This window comes from Orcinus orca, chromosome 1 (assembly GCF_937001465.1).
Source record: "Orcinus orca chromosome 1, mOrcOrc1.1, whole genome shotgun sequence".
Lineage (NCBI taxonomy): Eukaryota > Metazoa > Chordata > Mammalia > Artiodactyla > Delphinidae > Orcinus > Orcinus orca.
This window is the reverse complement of record NC_064559.1, coordinates 167340971-167355446: the sequence shown is the minus strand read 5'-3', so window position 1 is coordinate 167355446 and position 14476 is coordinate 167340971. Positions and strand designations below refer to the sequence as shown.

The 14476-nt window shown below is 55.2% G+C and overlaps 1 protein-coding gene across 14 annotated transcripts in view; it reads right to left on the bottom strand.

Annotated features, from left to right (window-relative positions):
* The window catches only part of SSBP3 (single stranded DNA binding protein 3), a 165260-nt gene that overhangs the window by 17213 nt on the left and 133571 nt on the right, over positions 1 to 14476 (bottom strand). For 6 of the 14 annotated variants that reach the window (XM_004273811.4, XM_033435433.2, XM_033435439.2 and 3 more), the window contains 4 exons: positions 10889 to 10969; positions 9935 to 9994; positions 5716 to 5782; positions 5527 to 5603 (listed from right to left, as the gene is read on the bottom strand). In XM_004273811.4, coding sequence (XP_004273859.1) covers positions 5527 to 5603; positions 5716 to 5782; positions 9935 to 9994; positions 10889 to 10969 — 285 coding nt within the window. The remainder of the gene's footprint in view (positions 1 to 5526; positions 5604 to 5715; positions 5783 to 9934; positions 9995 to 10888; positions 10970 to 14476) is intronic. The other 8 variants (XM_033435440.2, XM_004273814.4, XM_033435437.2 and 5 more) reach the window with 2 other exon arrangements.

Sequence of the window (14476 nt, the reverse complement as noted above, 5' to 3'; positions counted from 1 at the left end):
GAGGGAGCGGGCCTGCCAGGTCCTCCCTCCTGCAGAGGCCTAGACCCCGATGGCCACTTACATGCCCCCACTTCACAGATGCCAAGCTGGAGGCCCAGAGAAGCCCAAGGCTCACCCAAGGCCACACAGTAAATCAGGGGGGAAAGTAAGGCTGACAGTCAGGTTTTGGAGGCAAGTTTTCAAATCAGAGACCCTGGCCTTTCCACAGAGGATGGGAGGGCTTAGAAGCACAGCCTCACGGACTCAGTAGAAATGGTTCTCTCTTCTCCCAGTGCCCACCTGCCCGCAGCACTGGCTTCTGAGGTGTGGCCGTAGCCAGACACCCCCTCTTCCTGTCCTCAGCACTACTCTGCAGGGACGGGGCCGCTGGAGACCTGGGAGGAGTCCCTGGTGCAGCCGTGGAGCCGGCCACACCCACAGGGGTGTGCGCGTGAGTGCGTCTGTCTACCTCCCCACACTCACACCTTGTCCCGACGAGGGCGCCCCAGACCCTGGGCAGGGGGGCTGATCCGTGGTCAGAAACTATAAAGGGTCAGGCCCCACCCTCTTGGTCTCAGCTCTGCGCTCTTGGGCAAGGTCCACGGTGATGCAGAAAGGCACCCTGCAGCTGGCAGGGGCTGGGGCCTGCTTCTGCTTCCTGCAACTCCTCGGCACAGGGGCTCTTTTTTGATGTTGCCTGGGGCCCCAAAGAACAGTCTTTAGGACAGACCTGTCAAAGGGGTCTCCAGGTTGCTGGGCAGTTTCCTGGGCTTTGGGCCGGCCCTCCACCACCTCTAATCACATAGCAGCCTGGCCAGCCCCACTGGGAGGTCTCCGAGGAGCCACCGGGGAAGTGCCTTGAGTGGCTCCACTCTCTCCTCCCCAGCCCAGGGTGCCCTGGCCTGGCTTACGATCCTTCCGTCTCCTTCTGGGGTCTCTGCTCAGAGGCACTGAGCTCGGACTGTCCTGGCTCAGGGGGGAGATGCAGCTTCTCCTGGTGGCACAGCCCTGTCTCTAGGGATGGTGGATTATCCTTCGCCCGAACGTTCTCAAACGCAGACAAGCCAGGTTGGCGATCTGATGCTAGGCTGTGCTGACCCCACCCCAACCGGAATCCCAGACGCGCTGCAAGTGGCTTCCGCGGGAGCCCTCAGAGCCCTGCCGGCTTCAGCCTCACACCAACAGGATTCACTTTTGAAACACTGAGCCAGAAGTTCCCACCTGACACGGGCACAGGCATAATTCGTTAAAGGGAGAATACAATTAAGTGGAAATACTACCTCCTTTTCGCCACTGGCTGCTTCACAAAACCAGAATAAGATCTGCCTGAGGAACTGAGGGCAAAGGGCAGGGTGATGCCTAGTTTGCTGGTTCCTTTGTGACATTTAGGCCAAAATGATACACAACCTCAGAAAGTATGATGTTACTCCATTCGGTTTTGAAACCTATAAAGTAACCCCAAGACCACACTGTACCTATTCTTTGTTCAGAAAGTTCTAGAGTGGTCCCACTATTAGCAATGTTATTCTCCACCTGGAATAACGGGCTGAAAGTTTCCCACCTCTGTGTCCAGTCTCAGCACGGCCCCGTGCATGCAGTGGTGCTTACTAAAGACTGCCTGAAGGGGCTTGGTCACCTTTCTTAACAGTCCAGGCATGGCAGAGACAGGGCTCCCTCCCTGGGCCCAGGTTCTAAGGAGGGAATGGGATCCGTGCAATGCTTTGCGGAGCCTTGTGCTGCGGTCTGTCTCACAGCTGTTGTTTCACGCAGCCCCACGGTGAGCCCTGTGAGGTCATCACCCGGACACCCATTTTGCAGATGAGGGACTGGAGGCCCAAACAGGCTGAGCTGAGGCCAGGACGGTGTTCCTAGCACTAAGCTCATCCGTCTCCTGTCCACTCTGAGTGATCAGGGCAGCGCCCTCAGGGGACAGAGAGAAAGGGCTTGGGGGGTAGGTCCTGTCCTCTCCCTACCCTCAGCTTGGGGGTCTAAAACTTCCAGGCTCTATGACGCCCACTCCTTGGCTGACCCCAGAACCTGCAATCCATCTCATACCCCAATCTTGCCCAGGCCCAGGCTCACTCAAGGCCAGGTCTTTCTGCCCCCAGTGAGGGGGCTGGTGAGGACGTCCAGATTGCTCTAAGGGAGGTTTGGCTCTGGAATTTAATACTGCACCCTACCCAGAGGGGCACACATGATATGGGAAAGGAAGGAAACAGAAACACTAATTAGAAAAGATACATGCACCCCTATGTTCACTGCATCATTTTTTACAATAGCCAAGATACGGAAGCAACCTATCCATTCATCTTGGATAAAGGAAATGTGGTACACACACACACACACACACACACACACACACACACACACACACACACACACACACACACACACACACACAGGAATATCATTCAGCCATAAAAAAGACTGAAAGCTTGCCATTTGTGACAACATGGATGGACCTTGAGGGCATCATGCTAAGTGAAATAAGTCTGATAAGGACAGACAAATACTGTATGACTTCATTCATATGTGGAATCTAAAAACCAAAGCAAATGAACAAACGTAACAAAACAGAAGTAGTTACAGATACAGAGAACAAATGGGTGGTTGCCAGAGGGGAGGAGGGCGGGGGGCGGGGGGAGGAAACAAATAAGTGAAGGAGATTAAGAGGTAGAAACATCCAGTTGCAAAATAAAATGAGTCATGGGTGTGAAATGTATGGTGTGAGGAACAGAGTCAGTAACTATATAATATCGTTGTATGGTGACACCATCATAGTAACTAGACTTATTGTGGCAATCATTTTGAAATGTCCAGAAATACTGAATCACTACGTTGTGTAACAGGAACTAACACAGTGTTGTAGGTCAATTGTACTTCAAAACAAATGAACTCATAGAAAAAGAGATCAGATTTGTGGTTACCATTGGCAGCAGGTGGGGCTGAGGAGGTGGGGGGGAGGATTGGATGGAGACAGTCAAAAGGCACGAACTTCCAATTCCAAGATAATTAAGTACTAGGGATGCAACATACATCACGATAAACAGAATGAGCACTGCTCTACGTTATACGTGAAAATTGTTACGAGTAAGTCCTAAGAGCTCTCATCACAAGGAAAAACCATTTTTTTCTATTTCCTAATTCTGTATCAATATAAGATGATGGATGTTCACTAAACTTATCGTGGTAACCATTTCATGATGTATGTAAGTCAAATCATTATGCTGTATACCTTAAACTTACACAGTGCCGTATCTTAATTATATCTCAATAAAACCAGAAAAAAAGAAAAAAAAAAAAAGGAGAGATGTTTTCAGAGCCCCTGAGGTTGGCTGGGTGGAAAGGGTCAGCTGGCCTCAATGCAGGGCTAGCCTCTCCCTCCCCTCTGGGCACCAACCTCCGAGCCTACGAGAGCTCCACCCCTGTACCCTGCTTGGTGAGGCCAGGAGGGCCCCTCTCAGCAAGACCTCGGCCTTCAGGACCACCCTCTTTAAACGTGCCATGAGAGTGTGCCAGACTGCTGCTCAAGGACATGGACACGACGAAACTCCCACTAAGCCAGGAGGAAGTCCTAGACTTCGGGACACTCTGCCCTCGGTCCGTCTGGTAATTACCCATTCCCAGCTTCCGGAACCTCAGTATTACTACAGACTTAACAAGCTGTTAATGGCCTTTGCCAGAAAAAATAAAAGAAAACACGAAGCAATCACCAAACCCAAGCAGCTCGAGTCCTGAACACTGGTTTTAAGGCCTCAAGTTGGAAAACACGAACTGCTTCCTAAGAGGCTACCCTGGGCCAAGCATCACGCCAAGAACTTGAGCCTCCTCCTTTCAGCAACCGTACAAGGAAGTACTGGTCTCCTTCCATTTTACAGATGCACAGTCTCCAAGAATCAAGAGGGGTGGGTGGTGGGGTACTCCATCCTCTTGTGTCCCCTAGACACCCCCCCCCCAACCCCCCAGACATCCTGGAAGTCCAAGGCCACTGCTGATTTCCACACCAAGAGGATCTCCAGTGTGTGGCTGAGGAATCTGAGAGTTTCTGACTCAGGAGAGGGAACGCTTGGCTTTCAGACCCTGCCACCCCTCCCACGGGTTCCTGCGGAGGTCAGCTCAAGCCGGCCGCCCGGCAGGAAGGGGCCACTCCGGGAGCTTAAAAGGAGCTGGTGAAAACACAAGCTCTGGGGGATTTGAGGAAAGAAAAGAAAACTGGAGCTGCAATTGGTGTGGGCTTGCTTCCTCTTAGGATTAAGGGGCCGACGAAAGACAAGGACCTCCCTAAAAATCTTTCAACGCCACAGATGTTGCAGCCATCACCGAGAAGACCGCGGCAGCTGGGTGTGCTGTAAATACAATTCCAGACAGAGTGGAGGGCCGTGGGGTGTGGCAGACGCCTCTTCCTCCAAAAGGGAGGCTTGTGTGCGTGAGTGGGGGCATGACCTCACGCCCAGGGAACCGGAAACCTGTGCAGGGGCCCAGAGCATCCCGACACTGACAAGCAGGAGTGGGAGAGACAAGCAGGCCTCCAGGCAGGGCAGAAAAGAAGGGAAGGAACACCCTCGAACAAAATCCTCCTGCTCTCACTGTGAAATGCCCCTTCTCCTTACTCAGACTTCTGGCTTTAGATAGTCAGATACCGGAGAATTCCCAAGGAGGGCAGAGCACAAACTCTCTGCCACGGCACCTGCAGGACCCAGAGCCATGCTCAAACACTCAGAAGAGCGGGAGCCAACTGTGAGAAGGTGCTGGAACAGGGATGGCCTGCCAGGCCCCTGCCCGATGGTGCTGTGGGACCCGGGACCTGTGGGTACGGAGCTGCACCCCAAGGAGTGACCACTGTGCTGCTGCTATAAAGGGGTGGGCAGGGCACTTGAGATAATTTCCTCTGGAGGTTTCTAAACTGTCCTTTTTGGCAGTGGAGCCCCTCTGGGCAAAAGAAAGCTTAGGCAGGAGCTTGGTATATGAAAATGGCAAAAACTCTGAGTGGAAGGGAGCACCGGGGCCCTGGCCAGCCTGGCTCCTCGCAGCTGGATGGTACCACCAAGAACCACGGCTACAGATTCACCCCCCACTGGACTGGGGGGGACGCTGAGCCTGCTGGGGCCACCGAGGTGAAAGTGATTCGTCCAAAGTCAGACAACTGGTGAGCTGCAGGCAGAATAATGCAATATCCTGCCTTGGGTCCCAACAAACTGTGACCGTTGAGCCAGCTCAGGCCCACCCTACCTCCCAAAGGTGGGAGGAAGCTTTGGGGACCCACACCGCTGCTCGCGGACATAGACCCCTGCCTTCCAAATTCCTCAAATCCCTCCCACGGAAGGCTCCCAAATGCTCCTCTTCCCCAGCTCGCTGGGGGTCCCCTCAACTCTGCCAGGTGAGCTGCCCAGCTGTGGGCAGAACGGGCCACTGGGGCCCTGGTCACGCCCTCTCCCCTCACCCCTCCAAGCTGCGAGACGTGGAAAGACTAACAGACTTGGAAAGAGGAGAGAAGGTGGGTGCACACAGATGGCCGGGAGATGAACAGACAGACAGGCGGTCAGTTACCTGTGGGCCGGGCCCCATAGGCCCCATGCCTCGGGGAGGGTTCATTCTCTGCATTGATCCTCCCATGTTGGGGTGCCCTGCGTGACAGAGCGGGTAAGCCGTGAGTGGCAGGAGGTGGAGGCAGACAGTGGTGGGGGGAAGCCCCTCCTGGTGCCCCCCCCCACCCGTGGCCCACCCTGCCTTGTCTACCTTGTTGTCGCGTGGGATCCATGGAATTGGGCAGCAGTGGCTGTGTCCCAGGAACTCCTCCCGGAGGCTGAAAGAGACGTAAGACCCGAGGTGAGAGGCTGCTCCCCGGAGCTGGGGACAGAGGGGAATGCACCTGCCTGCCCAGGCTCCCCACCTGACCATTTAGGGCCACCCATGGCCTCCCCGAGACCGCTCCTGCTGCCCGCCGGCTGGGGGGTCCCCGGGCAGCAGCAGTCAGCTCCAGCTGGTGTTATGGAAAACTGCAGCACGGGTGGGTCAGCATGGGTGCTTCGTCTTCGGGAGAGGAACCACGGCCCAGCGCTGCCGTCTCGGCAGGTCTGTGCACCTGCCAGAGCCCAGGCACACTCTGGCCGGGCCACCAGCCACACCCCCCTCAGAGGCAGCACTGCTCCCTCCCTCCCTTTTACCACCCAAACTCCAGCTGATGCAGTTTAGGCCAAACCCTGTCTCTCCTTTGCCTCGTGGAGAGTGGAGATGTAACTCGTTTTATCCCCAACTCCCAACTGTGGGGACCCGTGAGACCCACTAGCTAAAATCCTGCCACCGTGGGAGGTCCTTCTTCAAGGGGGCAGGGGAGGAGGTGGCTTTTGGGATTTAGATGAGGGAGCTGAGGTCCAGAGGCCTGAGGGCCCCCAGTCAGCCCTCAGTCACCTGCTGGCAGAGCCAGGAAGAACACCCAGGACTCTGGACCCCAGGGGTGGAGGAGGAGGCCTCTAGGAGAGGGTGAGCAGGATGCCGAGTGACAACCTGCCACCCAAAGCCTGGTGCCCGTGGCGCGTGCTGGTGTGACTACTACAGAGAAGATGAGGACGGGGCCAGCGGTCTCCTGAGTGAACGCCTGGCACACCGGCTACGAAAACCCCTTCAAAGCGATTTATTTGAGACTGAAGTTATTTCAGCTGCAATATGAAAAAGGAGGAAAGCAGAGCTGGGGGACGGGGAGGGAAAGGGAACTTCGCTTTTAGAACCCCACGCCTTAGGACTAAGCACGGGCCCTCGGCTTGGAGAGGAAAGCCTCTGTGAAAGCTGGGCACCTGTGACGGGGACCTCCACCCCCGCCCCCTGCTTCGCCCGGGTCCCCCAGCCCCGACTGTGCTGTGGGGATGATGGCCGAGTGGGGAGCGGATGGCCCAACAGGAAACTCCAAACCAGTTCTGGAATGAGGTGGTGGGAAACAAAGGGACAGCTTCTCACTGTTCAGCTTCAGAACGGGGTGTGTGCGCGTGTCTGGGGAGGGGAGGCTTCTGGGAGGGCCATGCTGCTTGAGCAGTGGCATCCGGCACCTGCCGCTTCCATCTGCCTGGGGCTGCGGAGAGTCTCTCTCTGTGGCCCCGGGTTTCAGCTGTTCCGACCTCCTGCTTTCTCCCAGCTCTGCTTCCTCCCCCGAGTTCCCAAGCTCTCAGTCACCTGGCTGGTTTGTGTCTGCCCACTTGGGGGTTTGGGATACTTCTCGAGCCTGGTTTCAGGACTCCGAGAGGACACAGGAAGACCTGCCACTGAGGCTGTTTGGTTTGGGGGCTCTTGGGATGTTGAGGTGCTGGGAGACCCCCACCCCGGGCCTTGGTAAGCCCCCATCTAACTCTGATGGAGCGGCCGCGGGGGGTTGGACAACCACTTCCTCTCCAGGTAGCCCAGTGTTGACCACCAGCTCTGGCCGGAGGCTCTTCCTTGGGTTCCCCCAACCCTGCTGTGTGTCAGAACTCAGGAGCAGAGCAGGGCTTCCCGGAGGCCCAGAAGGGACCCAGGAGTCACTTCCTTCACTGGAGTGACCCTGAAGTGAGGCCACTGGGCCTCGTCTACCAGGGAAGGAAGGAGCACAACAAGCAAGGTGAAAGGGGCCGCACTGCAGGGCTGAAGCCCTCGGGCGCGAGAAAGGAGAAAAGTAACGGCTTATACATGGGACTGCAAGCACAAGCCGTGCACGCACCCTGGGGGCCTGCTGGGGAGAGAGGTGCTCTGGGGCCGTCCCACAGGCTCCTGGAACTAGGCCAGCGCCTCGCTTACAGCACCACGGGGCAGGCGCAGGAAGTGTCTGCCCAGTGAACGGACAAATCCCTCCAGAATCTGCTGGGTCATTCAGCTGTGTGCCTGAGTCCATGGGTTGGGTGCGGTAGGGGCTCCGCTGGGATGTGATGTCAGGGCTGCCTGACAACCCCAGACTCTAGCCTTCCTCTCCTTAACCCTGCTGAACCCCACTGCTCACCGCCTACCCACCTACCCTGGGTTGAAACACCACAATGCTCTCTGTACAAGGCTCCAAACCCCTAGCCAGGGAGGCAGATGGAGGACGGCCTTGCAAGGCTTTAGGGCCAGGTCAACGACCCTGAGCTCCCAGTCTCCCTAAGTGCCCTTCTCATTGCCCTAACCCAGGAGGTCACGTGGGCCTGAGCTGCTTCTGCTTCCTCCTCCTGCCCTGGGGAAGGCTGAGCTAATGGGTGGCATAGAGGCTTCTGTGGAACCAGCAGCCCCAACTGAGGCACTCTCCAAGAGATGCCCAGGGGCAGTTCCTGGGACAGGGACACATCCCCACTTGGAGGAAAGAAATGTCTTGAGTCCACAGGAAGCTGGAAATCGGTATAGATTTCCAATGGGGGAGTGGTGGGGAGGCTGGCCCGACTGATTTGTAATGCGAGGTACAGATGATGGATTTATTCTCCATGTGCCCTCTTGGGTACTTGCTCATGCTTAATTGATAAATAGAAACAAACGTCTTCTCTCGTGTCCCTTAATTGCTGGAGGAAGGGCCACAATTATGATAAGGAAGCATCTGTTCCGTCCCTGGGGCAGAGGCCAGTCTGGGCTAAGGAGAGCCCTGGGTGGGCAGGAGGGAAAGTTGCTGCTGGGGTCCGTGCATGTGATGGCGGAGAAGGCCCACTTGATGGCCTGTTAGAATCAAAGGCAAGGGGCAGCACTTTTACACCTACGAAAGCTAACTGAACCTGGCGAGGTGGAGAGGAAACAGCACTGGGCCGGGAGCTGCAGACTGACATGAGCCCAGCTCACTGAGATGCTTAAGGAAGTCACTGCTCCACCCTGAGCCTCTGTTTCCTCATCTATGATATATCCTAGGGTCCCTCTTTGCTCAAAAAAGCTGGGTCTCTTAATTATTGTCCGAATTTTTCCCCTTTATGTCAGAGAAAACGGGAAAGAAAAGATTTTGGGAGAGAAAAAATTAGTGGAAACTGGTAGGCTATTTAACTTTAAAATTGGAGTCCCCTGGTTATGAGCATCTCTCCATAGTCCCTGTATTGTCTCACTCAGGAGTTTTCTTGCAGAGCCTTGAGAATGAAAGGGATCACATTCAGGTCATGCCAATCTAGCTGGTGACCTAACTCCCAGCTCCAAAGGCAACAAGGGCTGGATGTACTGGCACTGCTGGTCAGACTTTCTGAAGGGTTTCTGCAAGGTCACTCTAAGAATTATGTATACAAAGATGTATGGGCATGGAAATAAATTTCCCTGATTTTTTATTTAAAGTTTCTTTTAAGTCTGTCTACCCTAAAAATAAGATAATTCATCTTTACCTCTGCAGCTCTCTTCCCGCCCCTGGATGGGCTGAATCAGGTAGGGCAGCTGGGGACCGATTTCTCCAGACCACCTCGAATTGCCAACCCTAATGGGCCAGGATAAGGCCCACAACTCCAGGCTGAAAACCCCTCCCCGTAAGCAGACCACTTTTCTAATTACATGAACAAATCCTTTCTTATTCTGAGTTGGGTCTGGGAAGCAGGCAGACGTTGCTTAAAAACGTACAAACGTCCTCCTCGCTGCATCCAGGCTCCTGATCTAAGCGTTCCTACTGGCCATTTCTCCCCTTAATAGCAGGATTGTATTTACCAGCCTTGGCAATTCTCAAAAGCTTCCAGGAAAAAATGCACGTTGTCAATTAACTTCATTAAGAAGGAAGACCCTTTTCCAAGAAGGGGCTGGAAGGGAGGGGCTGGGGCGTTACCACCTTCTCTAGAATAGTGGAAACCCTGCATTCCCCGCCTGCTGCTCCAGAACTGGCTGCCCAAAGCCCACCGGTAGAGGCAGGTGAAATGTTGAGAGGGGCTGCATGGGCACCTGTTTATAAGCCTCCCACATTAAAACTGTCCCTCCACCTCCCAGCCCTTCTCTCAGATTGTGAGCTGAGTCCAAGTCCAGCCAGGTTCACGGGTGGCCGAGTGAGGGGAGAGAACATGAAAAGGTACAGTACCTGGTTTCCCATTCTGATCGGAGGCCGGGGGCCGCCTGCGTATCGCGGTGACATAAAAGGCTGCAATTACAGGGCATTAGTTCAATGACAGCCTGCACTCAGCGGTGACAGACAGAAATGCGCTCCTCTCCACAAAGTCCAGTTCTGTTACAACTAGTCATCTTTTAAACTCTCTTCCTCCCGGTGGCCTCCTCCCTCCGGGCAAAACTTCCTTTGGGTGGAGGGAGTGATAGGTGCATACACCCTGCACCTGTTGGCGGAGGTCTACTCTGGATGCCTGCCGGGGCAGCAACTGGGACCCGGCACAGGACGCGGAGGAACGGTTACAGCAATGCAGGGCAAAGGAGGAGACCTCTGCTCTTGGTAAGGGCAAGTGAAAGAATCGGAAAGGGACTTGTACAGAAAATTTTCAAGCGTGCAGACAAAGCTGGACGCGCGCTCACACGCACTCACAACACTGACAATGGGGGTGGGGAAGGGGAGCGCGGGGGAGGAGGTACACAATGAAAACAGTGAGGGTACAGCGGGCGCCCTAACTCAATGCAGGGGGTGGGGGTGGGGCGCAGGGGAACGGGCAAGAAAGCTTTCTCAGCAGCGAGAGTGCACAAAGAAAAGGCCAGGGATGCAGCTTTGGTTACAAACAATGGTTAACCAAACTCAAAAACCAAACCAAAAGTGAGAGGAAAAGACAAAAACGCAAAGGCCGCTGACAAGGTCACAGAAATAGTTTTCCTTTTCTTTTGGTTTCATATCCAAGCGGGATGTGATGTCCAAGGAATGAAGACTATCTTTAGGAAAAAAAGATATATTTTGGGGGGGGGGAAAAATCTCCTTGGTCAAATCTCCTCAAAGGCAATGGCTAGAGCACATTTTGATTTTTGTTTTTCCTCTGCTGGCTCTGTCCTCCTGGTGCCCCGCGCCCCCCGGCGGGCGGGCGAGCCACAGTGCGTTTACCTGACTGTGGGGTCCCATCATGCTGCTGGGATTGTGAGGTGGAGGCTGTGCGTGCGGCGAGGGCTGTGACCCCGGAGGACCCTGTGAGGCCAGACAGTAGAGGCAGGTTATAGATCACAGCACATGGAGAAGCGCAGGAGAAGCTTAAAAGAACAAAAATTAAACCAAAACGAAGGGCGGGCGGGCGTGCAGGCGGAGGGCTCTGGTTGGCGGGGAGGTGCAAGCTGCTGCTTGGGTCGCCGGCTCAACGGTGTGAATGGCGGGCAGGAGGGAGAGAAGCTGATAAACACATTCACGGGGGACTTACAGGCACGACAAATAAAATCAAGCTCCTTTGTGGAAGCACACGGGGGCGGGCCGTTGCAGCGGAGTTTGCCATGTTAAATACGTTGATTGAGATGGGGGCGGAGTGCAGGGACGCACAGAAACTGACCCACCCTGCAGGGCACCCACGAGCCGCCCCCGGGGAGGGGGGCTGCGGCTGCGGAAGGACCGGGAGGCCCTGCCCTCTGGGAGCTCCCGGGCTGGGTAGATGGAGACGGGTCCTGGGTCGTGGGCCAGGACCGGGTGACCAGTCTACCGAGGGGAGGGGCCCTGATGGATGAATGGGAACAGACAGGAGGAGCGAGGTGGTGCCAGAGACTGAACACATGGGGGACAAGAGGAGGAGACGGTCACCGGGCGCCCACTCAGCGCACTCATTAACACGCCTTCACTTGCAACTGGTCCCGTGACATGGGTTTCGCATTCCTATTTCCACCAATGACGAAACTGAGTCTCAAGGGATGAGGAGATTTGGCCATGGCCACATAACCGGTAGATGGTAGAGACAGGAGAAGCCCAATGGGTCCAAGGCTGACCCTGACCCCTGCAGCCAGACCTGAGCGGGTGTGTGCGGGAGCAGTGGGACAGGGCTCTCCATTCCAGCAACCCCCATCCCAAGCTGACCCCTGAAGCCCTGGGCTATGCTGGCCTCGACTCCCCACAGAAGAGATGAGCAGATGAGTTCCCTTAAACCACGGAGTTGGTCAAACCGTGGGCTGCAGCTCATTAGTGGATGGTGAAATCAATTCAGTGGGTTGCAGTCATTGTTTTTAAAAACACGGAACACGATAAAAATCAGAATAGAGGGCTTCCCTGGTGGCGCAGTGGTTAAGAATCCGCCTGCCGATGCAGGGGACACAGGTTCGAGCCCTGGTCCGCAAAGATCCCACATGCCGCGGAGCAACTAAGCCTGTGTGCTGCGACTACTGAGCCTGCGCTCTAGAGCCAGCGAACCACAACTACTGAGCCCGTGGGCCACAACTACTGAAGCCCGCGCACCTAGAGCCCGTGCTCCGCAACAAGAGAAGCCATCGCAACGAGAAGCACCCCACGCACCGCAACAAAGAGTAGCCCCCGCTCGCCGCAGCTAGACAAAGCCCGTGTGCAGCAACGAAGACCCAACACAGACAAAAATAAATAAATACATAAATTTTAAAAAAAGAATAGAAAATATTGGACAGCCTTGTGTGTTTTAAGGCAGATACTTTTCATTAATCTCTGTTTATAAATATACGTGTGTGTGTACTGGGTCACTGTGTCAAATGTATTTTCTACTGTGGGTCACAGTCAAAAAGCATGAAAATCCAGTCAGGGAAGTGCCCTGCTGCCCACTCGGGACGTTGGGAGTGGGGGGCCGTCCTGCTGATGAGGGCACACCCTAATTCACTCTTTGCACTGGGGGCTGTGCTGCTGCCCTTGGAAATTGAGAAAAATTCAAAACACGCGTGGGGGATGAGTGTGGTTTCATTAAGAAAGAGAGGGAGAAGGGCTCTTTGAGAGACCCAGGCAGGGTTTTCTTCCTCAGCCTCCTCCCTCGAAGCCAGGCTGCGCAGCCTGCTGCTGGCTCTGGAAGCAAAGCCCAGAGCTGGGAGAGGGCGGAGGGGTGGGCTCAGGCCGGCGGGCATGGAGACAGAGAGAGGTGTGCAGAGAGAGGCGAGGGGGCCATGCCCAGGACAGGCCTGGAGCTCCTCGGCCAAGTGAGGGGCTGCTCACTTCCCAAAAGCTCCGCGGAGCAGATGTTCCCCTACCTGCCACGCTACTAATTTCAACAAGTGTGTGTCTTTCTAGCGGCTGCCAGCAACGGCATGGTTTGTTACCATGAGCAATTTTCTTAATTAACAGACATTAATTAGCCATTTAGCAATTTTGCAAGCATTTGTTTAGCGGCTTTCCTAAACATGAATACCACTGTGATAATGGCACTGATTAGAGGGTCCCCTAATTAACAGTACAGGGAAGGAAAATTGAAATCACATAAATTAAAAAGGGAGGGGAAGTTAATGAAGGCGGGACATATTTGCACCTGCAAGTCTTTTGTACCGTGAAACTTGGGTGCAATGTAAACAAAATAAGATAATTTGAAGCCAACCCCCAAAAAAAGGAAAATGAAAAGAACGGAGGAGGAGGGTTCAAGGGTGAGGTCCAATCTCCAAGAGGGGGCAAAGGCCTTCTGTCAGGTCCTCAGTTCTTGGCAGGAAGGAGTGCCTCCTCCCTCCCAGTCCTTCGCCGCCCTCCCTGGTAACATCGTGATCCTCAGGGCCAGCGGTGTGGCTCGGGCAGGTCCCTCACACCTGTGCACCCCGGCAGCCAGGGGAGATGAGGAGCAGCTGACTCGCTGAGTGGTCAGAGAAAAAGTAAGTAAAGCCCCTCAGACAGCCACAGACAGGGCCCTCGGTCAAAGCAGTCCTTGCTAAGGGCCAGCACTCAAACCCGAGTCTTGTCGTTCCAAGCTGCCCCTTGGCCCTGCGTTCCGGCTGCCTGGGCCCCCGGAGGTCCAGGGGGCAGGGCTGGCGTGTGTGCTTCACCTCTGCACCTCCCCCAGAAGCTCTCTGCAGGACCCTGCTGCCTGGGCCCTAATGAGTGGACAGGGAACAACTTGGCCTCCCTGCCGCTGCTTCAAGACAAACGGCAAGGAGTAGCAGTAAGGGAGTGTGTCTGGTCCCTTACTGCTACTCCTCTAGCTAGGGCTAGAGGCCCTAGCCCAGCAACTTCTCTGTCCTGGCGGGAGCTGTGGGGAGCAGGCTGGTAAGCCCTGAGAGGGGGCAGTGGTTCTGAAGTCTCTCCTCTGACTTGGAGCTGGGGTTTGGAGTGCCGAGGACACGGGAACCCTAGCCCAGGCCAGCCGGTCACCCAGAGAGAAAAGCCCACCACAGTCTGGACACAGGCGAAGATACAGCTCAGCGTTCACCTTCCCGGGGCATGAAGCTCCTCTCCCAGGCCCAGTCAGGGTGCCCAGGCTCTGCTTATGTACCTCCCAGCACGGTCCCCAGCACTACTGGGAACATCACAGCCAGAAAGCTTTTATTCCGTGCAGCCAGAAGCCCACCTTTGCCAATGGGTCACCCACATCCTCCCAAATCTCCATCCTCTGTACCTCTGCTGCCTCCACTCAGCCTGACAGCTCTCCGTCACTGTATCTGTGTCCGGGTTCTGTCCCTGAGACTGGATGCAACAGCGCAGGGAGGGCCCGGCACACTTGGCTTGTTCTCAGGAGCTGAGAATGGGGCTCCACAGTGGGAAAATGCTCGCTCGTGTAAAGATGAT